Raw genomic sequence first — 20,301 nt, 5'->3', positions numbered from 1 at the left:
GTGTTCCCAGGGTGATAGATTTGTCTCAAAGGGGATGAAATAAAATTCTCCTTGAAAGGAGTTCATGGAATATGCACACAGTGTGCTTATTTGTGTGCCTGCACACACAAGAAGGTGGATTTAATCAATGAGTCAATCTGCCTGCATGCTCACAGCCAAACACGCAGCAATACCTCCAAGTGCTCCCATGAGAACACTTAAGACATGAGCTAAGACTTTCTGTGTACAGATTGTTTTAAATTAAGTCCCCAAGGTACAGATCAAATAAAGAAATACTTTTTCATGCAAACAATAGTGATATTAAGGACTGAAATTCTACCTCAAAATTGAAGATACATTAATTTAAGAGACAGTACAAGAGATGGAGAATCATTGGTAGCACACCACTTCATTTGTATGAGAAAAAACACATCTGCGAGATATTACCAAATTAAAAAAAAAATTTATCAGATCTCTCAGGCCATAGTCTGAAGGCTCCTAAGCTCAGGATGCAAGGATGGAGATTTATTGAGTCCTTCCTAGACCTATTTTCTTTACTTTGATTTGGGTAAAAACTCACGACTGCAACAGCACATCAGCATTCAGAAAAGTAACAAAATAGTAAAACACATCTACAATCACACACCAGACCTTTCATAACCATGGTACTTTATCTAACCCAATCCTTGAACAGCACTGCACCTTAAATAGGACACAAGCTGGTAAGTGGAGAAATGCTCCAAACCCATTTTCCCTAACCCCAGTAATTACAGCCTTGCCATGTATCAGCTAACCTGTACTAAAATGGCCACAGTAAACATCACATGGTACAAACCCCAACCTCAGCTCACTTTTCCACACCTCCTGTCTGAGGGAAGATGTGATAAAACCAGCCCATCCCACATCCAAGGCAGGAAGAAATGTAGATCAGAGGGAGAAAAGCATTTTAATTCTCCATGTTTAACTTGTATGCAGGAGTGAGATGGAGACAGATGAGGTTGATGGTAGAAACAGAAGCAAACACTCCTTGAACACCACTCATCTGCTTCTGCCCTGTCCACTCCCTAAAATGTCCCTAAAATGTCCCCAACCTGGGACCCTGGGGAAAACCAGCAAACCAGAAAGATAAGCAGCTCTCATATATAGTTTGTTATAAACACCAGACAGTGACTGAGCAAAAAGTTACTACATTGTAGTTAACACATACTCTTGCCTCTAGAATCACATCTGCTAGCTGAAATAGGAAACAAGAGGAAACGAGACAAAAAAATCCTCCCAAATCCCCTATTTTTTACCATCGTGCCTATGTAGCTGCAAGAGCTGGAGTCTTCTATTCTAAAATATCCTTAACAGACTGAAAAAGAAGTTCAATTTTTTGCCAAAATAAATCCTCTAATAGAGGGTAGACTCATTTTCTTCATGGAAAATACATTAGAAACTTACATATACACATATATTTGACCACTGGAATCTTTATGATCCTACCATGGGGACGGTAGACTTACTGGGGACTTGGTAAGTGAAAACTAAGCTGTTCACTTGCATCTCTCTTCTAATCAAGATGGATCTATATAGCTGGCCAAGAGCAGAATTTGAGTGCAGAAATACTGAAACGAGTGTGGAGATTTAAAGTCAGCCTTTCACTCCATGCTGAATAAAGCCTGTCGCTTTTAAAGCCTAAATACCCAGACCAGTACTTCATCAAGTACAAATGAAACTCACCAAGAGAAACTGAAACACCTTGACCCAATTCCATCTCCTCAAGATGTACAAAAGTGTCAGTAAGGTAAAAACACAGATGTGCCTTTAGATAATCTCCACTGAGGTAAGGAATGGAAAGAAGTCAGCAACTACTGACACTCACTCTCCAGAAGAGTGACCAGAGTCTGGATAAAAACCTCAAAAGGCAGCTGTAACTCTGAAAATGAGTTGATATGGACAGCACAGAAGCAAAAGCAGTTTCAAATAGTCAGCAATATTTATTAGTCACATCAGTGCAATCAACAGCAAAAATACCAAAATTTTTGCAGTAACATCTTGAAGTTAACGGTGGGCATATTGGAATTGACAGCTTGTAAAAAGTTCCTGTATATTTTAGAGCATTAGCAAAGGAATGGGTTTTTTAATTACCCAAAGGATAATGATGATTCTGGGCTACCAAATGCACTACGAGTCTTCTGTCTTCTGTAACACTGATATATGAACTGCAGAAGAGCTCTCAGACAAAACACTGATTCAATAACAAGTTTAAGGCATTACCCATCAGGATGTTCAAAAACACAACCACACTCCCAGTTTAAGTTTTAGTATACCAAAATTAATGCCTCATTGCTGAATGACATTTGCTTTCTAAAACATTAACTTTCTACCCTACACATGCTTAAATGGTTTGAGAGCAGATTTTGGAGGCTGAAAAGCCAACATTTATCCAATTTCATAATTTTACAAGTCATTTGATAGCAGAGCAACTCAGAGCCCTCACCTGCTTCAATTAAGCACTGCACAGTATGATCTCAACATTTCAGCCTAAGAAACCATTACCATCCATACAGGCTAGCAACAGGGAGCAAAGAAACTTGTTTACAGTGGGAGTTAACAGCAGGTGGTCCCAGAGCTCAGAGGAGATGAAGAAGCTCAGAGATGTATTATGTAAAAATCAGAGGACACCTTCAAGGCATGTGGAGGAGATCCAGTGGCTGATCAATAGAGAAGTGAACTTGATGCTAGTGACAAAACACCTTACTCAGTAACGCAGAAGAACTTCAAAGGAAAGAAATTAAGTGAAGAAAATATTTAACAGCAAACTGAGATAGCTCATAGCCCCTGGAAAAGTTATATATTAGAACTTCTTTGAAGAGGATGTTCCCTTCAAATACTAATACAAGCTTAAAATTAAAAAAAAAAAAATCCCAGAAAATGTTTCAGTGGGAACACATTGCTGTAGAACTTTTTCCTAAAACCCTCTCAGCAGTGCAGCTCCAGTTGCTCTTATCTGACAGCACAATGTTGTCAAACAAGCAACACAACCTCCCACCACTTTAAGCATAGATTACTATTAATTATTATTTTTATGTGTTTCTAAAGTGGGAAACAGGTTATTTCACAAGACTAGTAGAAGCAGCAATGATTTATACATTTATTAAACCTAAATAGAGAGGCTTGCATGTGTGTGTTTATACACAGATATATACAGACACATTAGGCAGGTAACATTTAAGAGGGACAAAATCTTCTCCCAGACATACAGAAATTGGAAACACTGCAGTAAAATTTAAACAAAAACTTAAATAACACACCATTAACACACAAAAACATCAAGTTATCTCCTACACAGAAAAGTAGTAGTTTTTACTGTGTATTATAATTCAATAAAAAAACAACTAAAACTAAAAACTGTGTTCTTGTTTGCATTTCCTGTGGGAATAACTCTGCTCCCTCTAGCAAAGGGACTTACCTAGCAGATAAGAAAAAGGCAGTATTTTTTACCAGAGAGCCTACATTTTTTAAGAAACCTCAAATCAAGCAACTCATAAATCAAATGCAGTCTATTTTTCTAAATAAATTGTGCAAAGATAGGTCATTTGCATTAAAGTTATTATTTATTTCTGATGTATTCACTCATAACTGCTTACTTGAGCACAAAAAGAAAAAGATTTCCCTGTCAATCCTGAGTAATAACTGGAAGAATAAATTAAATTCCTTTTCTGCTTCATACATAAATCAACATATTATTGTTCTTCCTTCAGGACCATCTGTGTAACACTGCTGACTTCAAATTATTCATAGGCTCTAGGGCCAGAGGGGACCAGTACATCACAAATATGATCTCTTTTACTTCACAAGACACCTAAATTTCAGCAATTACTCAAGACTGAGCACAATAATTTTTGTTCTCAGCAACATCTCTAATTCCACTCAAGAGGGGGCAGGGTTACATTTAGGTACAACTAAAAGCTTTTGGCCTGTCAATAGATCCCTTTCCTACTTTCCCCCATCCTAATCCAAATTAAATTCTTGATTTTGAACAGAGCTGTAGAGCTAGATTTTTTTTTTAGTAAGATTTACCAACCACACAAAGCTAATAAAGAAACTGATCAAGTGTATTGAGTTGATGATTTTGACAATGCCAATCTTACTTTGGAAAGTTACTCTTTCCACAAGTCTTACTGAAAAAGCAGCTTTATCAGTCCCCAGGGTCATATGCTGCTTATCAAGGGATTTAGAAAAAAGGAAATGAAGGAAAAGATGTGGGGGGGATATATAAGACACAATTAATGATCCTGAAATCTAAATCACCAGATAGATAATATAATTTAAATTAAAAAATAAACAACAGCCACAAACAAACAGAAGGAGGAGTTGCTTGGAATGCACCTCACCTTGGAGAAGACAAAACAGACTAGGAATTGTATTTAAGGATAGATTACTATAACCCTTGAATAAATATATTATGATAAAACCAATGCAGTTTGCTATGAGTAAGATTTCTTTAAGTTCACAGGTTTTTGAGGTTTTAAGAAAAAGAAGAATAGAAAACAGACATGAATTAATGGAATGCTCCTTACATCTACCTCAAATGCCACTCACACATGTCCTCATAAATAGTGAAGGAAACACATAGGATAATATCATTACAAATCAGCTGAAGAAGACTGAGACAGGAGTTCAAGGATCAGAAAAATTCATTCTAAAGGATTTTAAGAATCAGTATTATGTCTGTACTATGTAAAAGAATGGCGAAGAAAAGGAAATTGAGTAACAGAGCTCACTGTGTCTCCAAAACTTTTCCAAAAGAGCTGAGATCAGAAATGGATCCCAGGTGCAGCTTAGAACTGATCACTGTCATCACATCTTTAAATTTCATAATGTTATGGCTTGAGCCAATTATGTTAATTGCTTGTCACATCACCATAGAAGAGAATCCAAGACTAAAGTGGTTCAAGAAATAACAAGATACACATTGGAACATTTTGGATTTGCATGCAGTAATCTAATGCAAAGCAAGAACTACCCTTTTCCTTCCAGGAGCATATAAATTAGATTAGTTCAACTCTAGCTTCTTCAGTCCTTCTCATCCCACCTTGCAATAGTGCAACAAGAAAATCGTAAAACCTAGGAAGCAGACCTGAGGTTGAGAAACAGCTATGGCACTTTACATTGTTTAATTTTATGATTAGTAACTGTAATTTAGCTGAAGAGTGTTAAGTTTGCATTAACTTAAATTCACAAAAAGAAGCTAAATTTTACTCTTTATATCACTTTATAGATTCATCAGAAATTTAAAATGTGAGCACTTGTTTTTCTCTGACATCAGTTACTTGTTACTGGCAAGCTACAGATACCAAAATCACGTCCATGATTGGTTTTTTTTCCTCTTTTTCTTCTTCCCATTCATCTATTAAATTAGCAATTGATCCTAAACATGCACAACATATAAACCTACAACAACAACAACAAAAGCTAAATAAAAGTAGAAAAGAGGAGAGCCCTACTATAGAAAACCTATCTCTATATGATTCAGAAAAACGCCAGTGTACCTTAAGATGTTCGGATGTGAGAGTCTATTCATAAGTTGAACCTCTTTCAGCATGTTTGCTCTGTTGCTGTTCAGTGTGTTCATCTTCAAAGCCATTACCTGGTCTGAAGTTCTGTGCCTTACCTATTGGATAGAAGCAAAAAATGGTAAGGATATGAAATGAAAGACTGAAGAACCAGTGTTGTTGTAGTGCAATGTAGAGTCGCTTCATGACAAAAGTGATCCATACACCAATTTCTGCAGTCTTTATCACAGAGATGACTTTCTATAAGAATACTATGCAAATGTGAAACAGCATTTTGCTTTTTTCTTCCACCTTTCGATGACAGAAAGCTTGAGAAGTTGAAAAAAACCCAACTATTAGCTTCTAAATACAAATGAAGAAACCATCTGTTTGGACACAGACAAATAAGTCTCCTACTCCAAGACCTATGAAACTCATCTTTATTCCACCCATATCCTTTTTTCCCCCTGCAGTGGTTGCTGTCATTGTTCACGGAATGTGTTATACGAGGACCTGTTGCTTACAGCTACGGGGCAGATTTTGGAGGTACTCAGTGTTTACTTCAGAAAACGGGCTATGATCCAGCTTCCATATCCAGGGGACTGAAAATGTTTCTGCCAACACCTGCTGCAAAGCAGAGAGGTTCCTGCACAGGGGATCCTCTCCCAGGATGTCAGTGGTGGCTGTAGAGTGTCAGCAGGAAACAGAGGATTTCTCTGGCAACTGCACAGCACCAGCACCTCGTTCAGCATGACCTCCCCACTGAACGGGAAATGCAGGACTGTGGCCATTTTTAACTTGGTACTCAAACTAGCCCATCTGTCAAGTGTGATGTAGATGTGTGCTACTATTAGAAAGGAGCTGTCACAATAGTGCAAGGCTTGCCAATCCTTTGAATTTCCTTGCAGTTGGGCATTCCCACACACGTACTGGTAGTATTCACAGAAATTATGTTCCCATTTTCTTCCTACATCAGTACCTGCAGCTCATAAATAGAAAACATGTATTTCTCAAAACACTGAATTACCCCCATGGCGAATTTATTCATGTTTATGGAGATTACCTTAGGAAGGCCTATGTTGCAGCAATTTAAGACTCATCAGCTTTCTAACTTAAAACTGAAATCAACATTATGACTTAGGTACGATATAAACTACCTACATTTTAAACAACAGCAACCTGTCTGCTTTTATTCCAGAAGACTGTTCATCTTTTCCAGTAAGAGGCTCCTTTAGCTGTGATATGAATTACAGAAAGAACAACTGAACCCATGAGAGGCAGATGCAAGAAGAAAATAGAGTATGAGCTTTGAAGGCTCCCTGGTAGCTGCGAGGCAGCAAATGACACCTATTTTGAAGTTTTATTTGCACACAAAGAACGAAGACCATCCTTCAGCTAAACATTCTCACCTAGACACAAAGCCCATCAATTCAGCACAGGGATGTACAGGGGGAAAAGGGTGTCGTGTTTCAGGTGTGTTTAACACTTCTAAGTTGCCTCTTCCCCTCCTAGTTTCAAGTATAGGGTAGCACTGGAAACATCACGGGTGAGTGTGGTAAACAACATCGAGGCACCGAGTAGAAAAAGTCCTCAGATGCTTTTCCTCCTGCTTCCCCCACTTATGTACGAGCTCCTCAAATGCCTCACTTACAGTCACCCAGTAATCCCAGTGCAAAAAGGATCAGGGAAAGGGGGTGGAGAAGGATACAGAAACCAGCACTGAGTAGAAACCAACATCAAGTTCACAAGCATGGGACTCCTCCTTTCTGTGGTAATAATGGTTTTAAAATAAAAACTGGTCAAACTACAGCTTTAGTGCATTACAACAAGGTAATCTACAATCATTCTCAACACAACCTGTCTTGCCTGTTTGGCATGCTTATTGGTTTTAAGCAAGATGATTGCATGTTAAGTTGAGGAGGTTTATTGTTACTTCCCAGGTTTCTTGTGTCAGTTGTGTACTTTCATTAATTTTTAATTTTACCCAGCCAATTTGAATGAACAAACTAAGTTGGACAGGTCAATGTCTACACAGAGACTTTAAAAACATATTTTAATTATGTCTTAGTTTTATTAGGAATAATGCCTTGGGTGAGGGAAAAAAATAAAATGTTTTCATAAGACTTAGAAAACTTCAACAATGTAAATTTAAATAAAGAAAAAAGAACTATGCTTTGAACCTATACACAGCAGCAGCTAAACTTCCTCTGAGATGAAGGTTACGAGTCTTGTAATTTAGGTTTTCAGGGAACAGAAAAGGATTTGAAGTCACTTAATTCCTACAGTCAGAGATGCTCTCAACAGAGCTTCCTCAGAAATGAGCTTTCTACCAACACAGAAGCTTCAAGGTCTGCCAAAAGGGAATGAATACAGGTAGAAAATGATCAAGAACTCAGATGGAATGTGGTCTTAAACAGTATTTGCCTTCTCATTAACTCTGCCAGCTACCTCTTAATTCCTTGTCCATTTCTGTAATTCACTCAGTTTCACACCAAAATTTCCTGCTCTTTTGCCCCAGCTCTGAGGTAAAAGTAGAATTTATCATAGGATCTTTTTCCTTGTTCAGACTGCTTTTCTTAAGCTAAGGAAACCTCAGAAAAGAATGTGGGTAATTTCTTGGGTCACTGTGTCCTGCATGATTCAGGTCTGATACGCAACAAGAAGTGGTCAACAACTGCTTCTCAAAGGTCTGACTGTCCACAGCACTAACTGCACACCCAGAGAAAACTGAGCTGCTTTTGCAAAGACAAAAGTTTTCATCCTCTGTTTTAGCCTATCCTGCAGACTTTCCAGTCTTGACAGATTGAACAAGGTTCAGTGGCAAGCTCTGTAGGCTTTTCTTTTGTTTGTTTTATAAAATCATTTTTCCCATGCTTGGAAATTTCTCAAGTTTCTTACACATAGAGCAGCATATTCTGTTCAATTACCCGATCTCTAAGTAGTACCCAACACTGCACCATGCTTTGTTTCACTTAAAGGGACACAGTAAGGTAGCATGAGTAATTTTATTTGAAGTTCTGTACATTGTTCTGATGTTGGAGGATGCATTCCTGCAAGATCTGACAGAACAGCAGAATTCCCAATCAAACCAAAGGAGAGATGGGGAAAAAAGGGACTCTTCCTCTCTTGCTAGTTATCCTTTAAGCAAGGAGGGGGAAGCAGAACTGGAGGTGAGAGGGCATCTTTCTCAAGAGGACAATGCACAATATTATGAATAATATCAAGTATCAGTTTATAAGTTATCAGTTTATAAATGCTAATCGCTTGGAATATACCTAAGACTAATTATGTTCTCTCCTCTGAAGCACAACTGGCAAATAACATTTCTATGGCAAGAACAAACTGATAGAGGAACTGACAGGTTCTGTCCTTAAGGTCTCAGTCAAACTCTAAATAATCAGCATGGAAGGAACCATCAGCTCTGCCCTCCATGCCTACTTATCCATCAGTCATAGCCTAGACAAAATTTGTGTCTATCCTGGCATGCCTTACCAAAGCCTACAAAACTATTTAGTTTTAATCCTTCTCCCTTCAGGCCACCTCTGTGCCATAAAAACATGGAAATGATGTTTCAACCACCTGATTCCAGAAGGAAAACGAGTAAATATTTTGGCAATACTGCTGATCCAATTTAACATTTGTTTACAAGGCAGTTTGCCTCAGGCATACGCCTGCATACTCAACATAAACAGGGATTCGCTCATGCAATTCAAACCTCTCACTGATGCAACTTGCAGATTGCTGTCAAGCTTTTAAAGCTGTTGACATTATTATTAATTAGGGTCCTTGCATATCAGACCAAATAACCTTTCAGCAATGTCTGGATCACAGCCGTCTCTGCTTAGAAACATTCTGACAGTCCTACAGCTGCTTGCACACCCTTCCAGCTTTTCAGTCTGCTTACCTATGAGTGTGACTCCTTCTCCAAGGTCACAGTAACCAGATATTGCCTCCCTGTTTTATTGCTGGCAGGCAGTTAAACTGTCCCTTTGCACTCTGATTCTCCTAGGGCCAAAGTACCTTGGACTTTGACCTGGCTCTGGTTACCGGCGTGGTTCTGCTCACATCAGACCATGTTCTGATCCTTACCCCTTTCTTCAGAAAAAAGTGGGATGTAGAGGAAGTCATGGATACAGGTAAAGAAATAGTGATGCAATTAAAGGTAAGCTCATAATAGTGATTGAGCAGGGTCACATTACAGAGAAGTAGTTACTATATAAAGTTCATGAGGATTGTCATGCAAAAATTGGTGGATTTAATGTTCAGCTCACTGCTTAGCTGTAAAGTTCTTTATTATTAAAAAATTAATTATATTATCATTTATCTATTACATCATACATGTCTGTCATGGTTCTCTGAAAATCCAAACATTTATATTACTTCCACTTTCTGTTGGACTGAAGGGGAAGTATTTTAAAGAATAGCTGAAATCTAGCCTGATTTCATCTTTCTCGATCTGTATTGACTGTACCTTTCCAGGTGGCCCTGGAATAAACATCTGAAGAACATTTCCTAATACTGATATTGTAAATCTGCCAACACAGCTTTCAGCTGTGCTCCTAGTTTTGCACTGCATTTTCATTATTTTCCAAATCATATAGCTGGAAGTATTTTGTCACAGTTCTCTTCCAAAACTTCATTTAACTGCTTTCCAGTTTTTCCTTACCTTCCCCTCTTCTAGCATCCAGCCTCACTGCTTAAATACATTTACAGATCTTTACTTATACAGCCTACTCCATAAGATCATGTTGCTGCTCTAGCACATGCACCAATCTTTTGTTCATTCTTTTACACACCTTGGTCTTCATCTGGCCATTTCACCTTCACCTTTTCTGCCATGTATCCAAAGCACCATTTTAAAAGTAGTCCCCTCTGGTCCAAATATTTGACCTTCCCTGAGTTTGCTCCTCTGTCTTCATTTGATTTACAAGTATTTTCTCTTTGATGAAAAGAGATGAAGATGTTCCCCCTCAGCTACTATTCTAGGCCATTTACACTAAATGTGTTACACAGTTTAATTTTAAATGACTGAGTTAACAATAAAGCTTGTGAGGCACATGAGATGATAGAAGCAATCACTGTTAAAAAGAAAAGGCTTCATCATACGAGTGACTACTAAATGATAGGAAAAAAGTCTTTCACAAGGAAGCTGACCAGCAATTTGGCTCTGATATAAAACTTCTCTCAAAAACAGACTACTTCCTTGCTGTAACAGCAGAAGAAATCTTAAAAAAAAAATAGGCTCAGCTGTATTTTATCCAAGTCTCACAGTCAAACTACCAAGTCATCACACTTACAGGGACATATATTCATGCCTCAAGGACAAATATGTTAGGAGAATGCCTTAACTCTATGATTGATTGAAAAAAGCTCCCTTCAGCAGAGAAGATAAACCTGTTCTTCAGCTCAGTCCACAGTGCTTGTAAGTCTGTAATCTAAAACGTTTTTCTTAACATTAAAAGGTACCCACTGTGAGACACACATATTCATAGTAGTGATGCCTATATCAAGTCAAGAATTTTGTATCACTAGGAAATTTTGCAATGACAAACAGAAGCTGAAAGAAATACACCAGTCCAGATAATACTAAGCTGCTATTTTGATGCCAGAGAGTCAGATGGGTTGTGGCTGTTTTCAGAGTAGCAATACAGAATGTCACTATACTACAACTTGCAGCAAGAGAGAGACCTGCCAAACGTAACAAAACTTTGCCAAACAAAACTAGTCAGCATGTGTTACAAGAGCTTTAGCCCAGGTTCAGAAGATGTACACAAACTAGGCACAAAATAAAGCCCAAAACCTTTCAAAAGCCTGGCAGTAATTGTGATTCTCCAAATTGGTAATACTAAAAAGAATTGAGAAAAATACACAGAAAAGGTTGGAGACTATCATTTTCCCTTTAGTACAAAAGCTCAGTATTAGTTAAACAAAGATCCTAATTTTCTAACTTCAGTAACTTCTAGCACCACCAATTCAGCAAAGAAATAAGTTCAATTATTAGAGAATATTCCACACCTGTGGTCAAACAAATTCTCTAATTTTTTTCCAAACTAATGTGAATTTCTAATTAGTAAGACAGCAGTACCATTGATACTTTGTAAATCCACTTGTATGCCAAAAAACCCTCAATTTTTCTTTTGTATTTTGTTTTTCTTCATCGCCCTCTGTAATGTAGAACCAGGGCCCAAAATAGAGCACTCTTTTATTTTAAACAAACCATTTATTGATAGGAATCTGTGCACATATCTCTGCCATTAACTTGATCTCAATCAAGCCATAAAGGCAAAAAGAGACTACAGTCTTATTTTGAGAGAAAGCACAAATTCATCAGAGGACTATTGTTCCTCAGTTTGAGATGAGAAACAAACAGGCACAGCCCAGGGTGGGGAAGTTGACTGATTTTGTAGCCAGTTCAGCAGAATGTAACCATACAAACCTTCCTCTGCAACCCGGGACATGGAACACAGACATGGGCAAGTGCTGTTTTACCACAACCCCAGTAAACAGCTCAGCCATGTACTTTATACCTGAGTAATATCATAGTCAGGAAAGAAAATGAAATAATGAGTTTGAAGTTCATAACTGAGAGCTTATTCCTAATTTTCAATGTTAGCTATCCTCAGCTCACTGAGTAGGCTATTTCCTTTCTTTTGTTACCTCTCTAATTGCTCTATAAAATTGAGGTGATATTATCTACCTGCTGAAAAGCTGGAAGATTGACATCTGCAAATGACTGCTGTAACATCCAAAGATAATACATAATCAGATAGTATATCTGTGTTCCTATTTTCCCATTTAATTTTTAATACTTATGGTTAAATATTTCCCATGTTACCATGGGTTTATCCTGTATGAAAGATAATTATACTTACATAATCTGGAGATGTTTTTGAAGAAAAACAATACTTTGGACTGAGTTTTCCTGACACAAAAATTTTATCTTCTAACTTTTAGGTATATGAACAGTTTGGCACTGAGCACACAGTCCCCCCACTACACCAATAATCTCATCATTTGGATTCAAACACATTTCTGGGGTTTCTCTTCAAAACTGTATGGGAGCCCTGACAAAAAGTTCTGTTTGGAGAAGATATACTTTCCTTAGATTGCCTTTATAAATCTTTCAAATATACATTGCCATGCATGAGTAAGGAAGTCTGTCTCACCTTTCAGAAGAGAGTCCACTGATATAAAACTATTGCTATTATAATCACGGCACTTAGAAACTGATCACAACCACATATAAAAAGAAAGTAGGGAGCAGAAAGAAGCCACATTTTGCTTACTTGAAAATATTTCAGCTTTTATAAATTGATACAGTTAATAACTTTCAGGTTACAGCCAAAACAAAAAATTCTAAGTAATTTCTTTTTATTTAAGCCTTCATGAAACTGCTCTTCTTGAGAACTACATTCTTACACAAGTAGCTAATTAAATATGCCATGCAATTTGTTGTATCTCATCATGGCCTGAAAACGCTGGGAAGCGCCAGAATTGGATTTGCAGGACTTAACTGCAGGCAGCTCACGAGAACGGTACAAAGCAACACCAGTGAGTCAGTGTTAGACACACTGTCAGCTCCGGATTAGTTAACAAAGCAATGCTGTCTCGGTATCGATCACTCCAGTGGATGTTTCAGAGCTCTGTCCTCTCCTCATCCCCCAATGGCACCAGACCATCAAACTGAGGGCCCCTTCCTTGCAGAGCTGCTGCCAGCGCAAAGGGCCCTTCCCACCGCAGAGCACTCCCAGGCTGTGCCAAGCACAGTGAGGTCAACAGCTGTGGCTGACTCGCACACACAGGAAGCATCTGCATGGGCAAGAGGTTCCTCAGTTTGGCTACAGCCTCAGCATCTCTTGGGAAAAGGTTCTGGAGCACTTGCATACAAAATACCAACTGCAGCAGGAAAGATTAAAAGAAGCCCTGTCATACAGACTTTGGAGTTCCTTTCCCTAATCACTTCCAATGGCTGTTAAGGAGCTATGGAGAAGCATTCCCTATGGATCTGAGACTGTAAGCATCTCTTCTTTGTTAGTGGTATCGATAGTAATTTGCAGTTCTCATTTTTACATTTCATATTAGGCAGTAACACATATGCATTTGTGTGTATTAACATCACAGACACTCCCCAGGCACAGGCAATGAAATCCATCACTGCAATATATTTAACTTTCCCCTGCTGCCAATACCAGTAAATAGGAGTCCAGAGAGGTGCCTCAGAGGCGTCTCACAAAGATTTTAAGTGATGCACTCTTTTCTCTAGGCGCACTCATGTTAAATCTGGACATATGCCAGTATGCCAGCACAGTTATTTGAAGAACAGTAAATCAGCACCTGTCTCTCAGTATCAGCTATGAATGAGCTTACACAAACGTGCATGTTTGCCAGCTGGCAAAACACAGAAAATCCCAGAGCTGCCAACCCAGCACATCTCCATCCAGAAGAGAAAACTAAACAGATCTCATTTAACCATGCTTGAGAAATTATTATGGAAAACAAGACAAAAAGCACACAAACATTTCAGAGCCAAGGGAATCTTGCCACCTGTTTTGCCCTGGGAAAACTGCACAACGATACTCAGATTGGCACTTTTCCTACAGAAGAAAATCAAAGGCCCAAAGGACTCTGAACTACAGCAGCCACTGTACTAAACTCAACATCCAAACAGGGGTTATCTCCTACTGCAAGGTACTCATTACAGTATCAGTGTCTTTCTTACTGTTGACAGAATTTGTGAGCATTCTCTCTGTTTGTGAGGACAACAAAGACTTACCTCAGATATTCCATGTATCAGCTCTTCAGCAAGGCTGAGGAGAGGCCAAGTTTTCAAACAGGTGAAAAATACATTTCAAAATGGGACAATTTTACAGTAAACTATGTTGTCGGGTTGGGTTGTTTTGTTTCAGTTTTTTTTTTGACTGAGTATTCTTTAACATCAAGTTTGTTTCAGTGATTTTTACTCTGGCTTTTTAGTCATCAAATAAACTGTTCATTTTCTGGGTAGTTCTATCATATTTTCTAAATATTTCTGTCTTCAACAGAAAAGCTGTCTGACCCAATCAGAGAAAGTGAAACATAGTGTAAGAATTGTAGCACCCTGTTGTAATTTGTATTACTCAGCAGAGTTCTAGACTTTAATGTAGTGATGCCAAGCAAGACTGTAGGAAGAAGCACTATGGAAGTACAGTTTTGAAAATTTTCTTAAAATATTTGAACACCACTACAAAAGACAAGGCTTTCATTAAATCTGCTGCCTGGTTCACTTTTAATCCCAGTGTTTCCTCAGCTGATGTTTTAAGATGATTATAACATGCATATGTTAAGACTTCTGCCTGAAAAAAATCATAAAAAACAGAACTTGTTTCAGATAGCAAATACGAATTTGCCCTCCATTCTACCTTGTATTTCAAAGCATTTTCAATTCTGCTAAAAGTAAGAGTGTTCTACACTTCATATATATGCAAATGTCATTAAAATTCAGAATTGCTAAGTGGGGAGGAAGTGAGTGTTTTACCCCGATGGTGCAATCCATAAAGACTAGCAACACAGATGAGGTTTTTAATTCCTACATTAATGATCCGTTGGAGTACAGCCTATTTATTACTACTTCTCCCTGTAGCCTATGCCCTATAAAAGCATTTGCTAATTAAGTGACAAGGACTAGGATGACAGCAGCTTGGCACCTCAATAGCAAAAAAAAAAAAAAAAAAAAAAAAAAAAAAAAAAAAAAAATTAGCAAGAGAAAGACAACTGTCTGGTTAAGTGGTTACCATACAAATCATCTTAGCAGTTGGAAAAAGGGCTCCAAAGGACTGACACTTCACATATCAGTGCAAGAAAAATCAAACTCACAAGAGTTCTACTTTGACTAAGGAAGCACCAGCATCCTCAGCATTTATGCCTCAATTCCACAACGGTGCTTCTTCTTACTCTTGACAAGAACCAGAATTGAAACAGATTAGAACCACCTCTCTGATACAACTCTAGAGTTTGAAGTGAAGTTTCAGTTTTTATTCTAGCCTCCTTGGCTAGATTACATAATACAGTGACATATTCCCAAACAATGAGTAGCTTGTTTTAACATTGTAACTTCACAGCAGGGACCTTCAGCCTCCCCTACCTTACTTCTGTCACCTTGAGCAAGGTGAGCTTCCTCCACTAGTCAAAAGATTTGCAGCTTAAAATTCAATCCTATAAAAAAATAGGCCAAAAGGCATACATGGACAAGAAGAGTTGCTGTCTGTTTTTCTAACTGGCATCATATCCCACAGTAGGGCAGGGACAAGAACAATGGCTCTACACCTGAATGAGGGAAGATAAGCCCTGGTCAAATGGGTGTCACTTTTCAGTCACAAACTATATTCTCCATGCCTAAAAGATCAAATATTATATCTGCAAAACCAAAACATAGGATAATCCACTTACTCATCCTTTTCCACCCTAAAAAGATGGCTTCTGCCACCATTTGTCATAAGCAGACCTTGAAGTATCTCATTTCACCTGATGTAGCTACAGCAGACTCAAGAGGTAAAAAACCCACACATCAGTTAAAAAAAAAATCCTATTGTCTACACCATTACTTTGCGAAATTGATGGTATTATACTGCTGGAAGCTGTCACCTCCTCAACACCTTACCAAACATTATCAAGAACATTCTGAAAAAATATAAAGATGGCCACAAATATCACTAATAAAGCAACAGGTGAGAAAAAAAATTTGGTTGGTAAGGCGCATCCCACAGATGCTTAATTTTTGAAAATAAGCACAATTCTTATTACAGCTTTCAGCCTCTGGGCTTTATCATGACTCTGTCATTACACTGAAGAACACCTTCAAATAACTATTTCCTTATTGTAAGTCTGTCTATACACTGTGGTGACAATTTTTATACAGCAAACACATTAAGACTGAAGTCATCCACTGAATCACTTCTCTAGTTATTAAACCAATTTTTATTGTTTCTTTGTCCTCATGTTTTAACACCAAGTTAACAACTTGTGTTCTCCAACTTTAGAAAAGTCAAATCTCCAATGTTGAAAAAGTATTTAAAGCCTATAACTTGAAAGTTTCCTACAAATACGTAATAGAAATAACTAAAATAAAGTACCTTTTAAGCCTATCCAATAGTACCACAAATATCATGGTAAGTGGACACTGTGTAATCTCACCTCTAATGTTTTACAACTCTTTTGAAAATTACATGTTCAGACACTTACATTTAGGCCTCTGATTAGGCTGCTAATTCCAGAGGCAAGTAAGATCCTTTTCCAGTACAAACCTTTCACTAAATATTCAAAACAACACATGACAAAGTGAGAGAACTTTGAAACTGAAGCCACAGGGACAAAGAAAAACATGAGAAAGCTTTGAGATTTCCAGTGAAATTTTACTTTATCAATGCTGCTCTCAGAATATTTTTCATCTGAATACCAGAAAATCTATGTTATGCAGAACGATGGTTTTGTTGTGTTTCAAATTTCTAAATGGACAGTGTTACTATTTTGTTCCTCAAGACAAAGTGACAATTGTTCTAGATAGAGAAGATATGAGGAAAGTGTTGATGACAGAAAGCAATTCTTCCAGATGCTTTCTCAATTCCTCAATAAATTTGAACCATCCCTTTTCCAGGAGCTTCTGCCCTTTCAGCTCAGCTGGGTAAAGGGACTAACCATGGCCATCATCTCCACAGGAAGTCAAAGCAGCCTGATCTACTGCTGGAGGCTTTTCAGTCCAGTGTGGTTATGATGCAACCACTCCTCTCCTGCTCAGTAAAATTAATTCTTCAGAGATACTAATTCCTGGGCACCTCCCACTGCAGTCATCTCTACAATCAGCTTTTAAAAACAGGTTAAGGAGTTGTTCACACACAATGACATAAAATTGCTCTTGCCTCACAACAAAAGGATTAAAACAAGACAAGAAGCCTTCTATGCTTTTTGACTTCACTAATCTACAAAGCAAAGAGAAATAAAGATTTAAAGTGAGGTAGGAAGGCCTAGACAGCAACAAAATGCCAAATCTTGATGTTCAGCAGAATTTGCAGAAAGCAGTTATGCCTACTGGGGAGGAATTAGTTTCCAGGAAAAAACAAACAGTGTGATTATCTGCAGTACAGTACTAATGCCAAGAGGAGAATTCTTGTTACTGCCTCATAAGGCTGAGGACATGATACACACACAGCATCAACCAAGCTATGGTTCCAGACTCTACATCTCATCTACAACAGTTACATAAATACCTACACACCATTAGCCTTCCTACCTTTCTCTATACAAGCATTCTGCCCAATTAAGTGACTTTATGGTGATATTAACATCACCTTGAAGAATGCAATGTTGGCCTAAAGTCTGGTGGCAAAGCAGTTTAACAAAAAAATAAACTTTTTCCTGTTGTCAGTGTTTATGTTGGGAGTTTTAAAATAATAATCAAAAGGGTATGATAGAATAAAGAAAAGCTTGCCTCCAGTTGAAATACCCAGACTCTCCTTGATTTATGCTGACAATTAACCACTTCCTCCTCAAAAGAATTCAGCAAGGAAGGTACTGGCTTGACAGCCTTGAAGACTGACATCCCATTTATGCAGCAAACAGGCACACACAGAGGAGGGTAAGAACTCGCTTGTAGAGCCCTGGGAGAATGCTGAGGCCCTGTCCTGCAGGTGGGAGCTCCAAACCAATTCTGTTCTGGGCACCCCTGCAAAGACCAGCAATAATGCACAGAGTCACATTTATATTTAAAACACTTTGACAGTTCAAATATCACAGTGCAGTTTATCTGATAAAACCCAAGTTAATAAAGATTCCATTCCAGGAAAGTGTTGTCTGCAAACACTGAGACACTGTTTCCAACACCTTCTGCAGTGGGATTTTGCTGAGCGTGGGCTGAAAACCAAGCAGCAGGTCCCTTGCCTTTTTTCCTGTACCTTTTCCATGTCCTTTTTGTAGCCATATTCTCCTTTTAATATGAACTGGCATTCCCTTCCTTGCATGCTCATTTTTATAACTACTCAAGTATCTGCTTCCCTCCTTCCACACACTCACAGACATCTTGCTCTTCTGACTAAATGTCAGAAGAAAATGGAACCCTCTGTCAGTAATGAGTTGCTAGTAGAGTCAATAAGCAAATAGGAAGGACCAGCTGTAGCAACAACTCAAACTGGGAGGTTCTATCTATAAAAGGATCATTTAAAAATAATAAATTATAGTCTGGATACACCAAAGGAGGCTGTAGAATCTTTTATAATGGAAGTTTAAAGGACAAGCCAAAAGCAGCTGCCAAGAACAGAGCAGAAATACTTATGCCTGGCTTAGCTAAGGATACTGTAGCAATTCTCAAAACATCCCTGCCTAGATTTGCATTGATTTTCAATTTATGTAATAAGGTTGATGAAGTAAAATGTATACATGTTTTGCAATAGCAATATACATAGACTTGTGTAAGACATCTGACTCCGTGCCACAACTGACTAAAACCAGGTTACAGACTGGCCAGGGACAGCTGAGAGACACCTACATGTGACAAAGCAGGGTAGGACAGGGGAGCCTCCTCAGGAGCTTCCTGAGGAACCAAGCAAGGTCTCCCCTAACTCCATGCTCTGCTTTGCCTTCCTCCTGATGGAAGCTGCCACTCAAAACAACCTGAAACTCTTCAGTTTGGACCATTACACTGTTCATGTTATTTTACTAAGTAGTGAAGGCCACTTCATATCTTAACTCTACCAGAGCAAAAATCAACATGCCCAAATGAAAACCTTCACTGCAAACAAGGATTGAAGGCTACAGAACAGGAGGTGCACACCCATTAAACATAAGGTACTAATGTGCCATGATAGCAACAAGTGATGTGCATTAGAAGAGTGTGTCACAAAGCTGAAGGATGGTTTCCACATGCTATTGTTGAGAAAACTAGGGCATGGTATTGTCTTTGAGACCTTTAATTCAGAACTGAATTTAAAAAACAGCAAGGGAGGTATACCTGTGCTGTATGTGGTACCAATATATGCACTAGACAAAGTTCCAGTTACTGGTAAAATTGAACGACCTTAGGTGATGTGGCAGTGTGTTTAGATGACCCAGTAACTCTTCCAAGCCCTAACTGTTTGAGAAGTTCATAATGCCTTTATTTTTAGACAGAGTTCAACTGTGAGACATAACAGGCAAAGTATAACATGATACAGATATCCATACCCATTGAGACAAACCCCCTTTTTTTTGGTCAAAGAGACCTCTCATAACTTTTGGGCCTGAAATCTCATGAGTTAATCCCTCACTTACTCTACTGTTCTGTTCCTACTCTGCACTGTTATTCTAGTTAGCAAGTCCTGTCAAACCTAGGTCAGGGGCAACAGAAGAAAGTGACATTAAACATTCCTGCATGAGACTCCTCAAGGCCTGCAAAATTACAGACAAACACAGAGAGAAATGTCAATCTGAATGGTAATGAAGTCATAAAAGTACAAAAACCCCCAAACTTGCCATTGAGTCACTTTGGGAAAGCCAGATCAGTAATATCTCTTAAACCTCCCACAGTCTAGAACAAGATGTTCCAGAGATCACAAGCCCACCACCATGACAAAGTGCCCATGAGACAAAATATCACAAATTATACACTAACCAGTATCATTTGTGATTTGTATGTTTAGAGGTAACAGAACTACCAGTTTTATCCTAAGAACATTACAAATACTTGATAAAAAGAATTATCTATGTGTTCTTCACAGCACCCTTGAGCAGAACTCAGGCCTCGTTTCTCCTTTCACATTAGACAGCTGGATGCTGCTTA

General features: G+C 38.3%; 1 protein-coding gene across 3 annotated transcripts in view; it reads right to left on the bottom strand.

The window, feature by feature from the left end:
* Positions 1-20,301, bottom strand: part of TESK2 (testis associated actin remodelling kinase 2) — a 79,455-nt gene that overhangs the window by 47,535 nt on the left and 11,619 nt on the right. For all 3 annotated transcript variants that reach the window (XM_063407194.1, XM_063407193.1, XM_063407195.1), the window contains one exon: positions 5,517-5,638. In XM_063407194.1, the coding sequence (XP_063263264.1) occupies positions 5,517-5,638 (122 nt within the window). The remainder of the gene's footprint in view (positions 1-5,516; positions 5,639-20,301) is intronic.

Source organism: Prinia subflava, chromosome 10 (assembly GCF_021018805.1).
Source record: "Prinia subflava isolate CZ2003 ecotype Zambia chromosome 10, Cam_Psub_1.2, whole genome shotgun sequence".
NCBI classification, from domain to species: Eukaryota; Metazoa; Chordata; class Aves; order Passeriformes; family Cisticolidae; genus Prinia; species Prinia subflava.
Note: the sequence above shows the minus strand (reverse complement) of the source record. Positions and strands in the feature narration are given on the sequence as shown.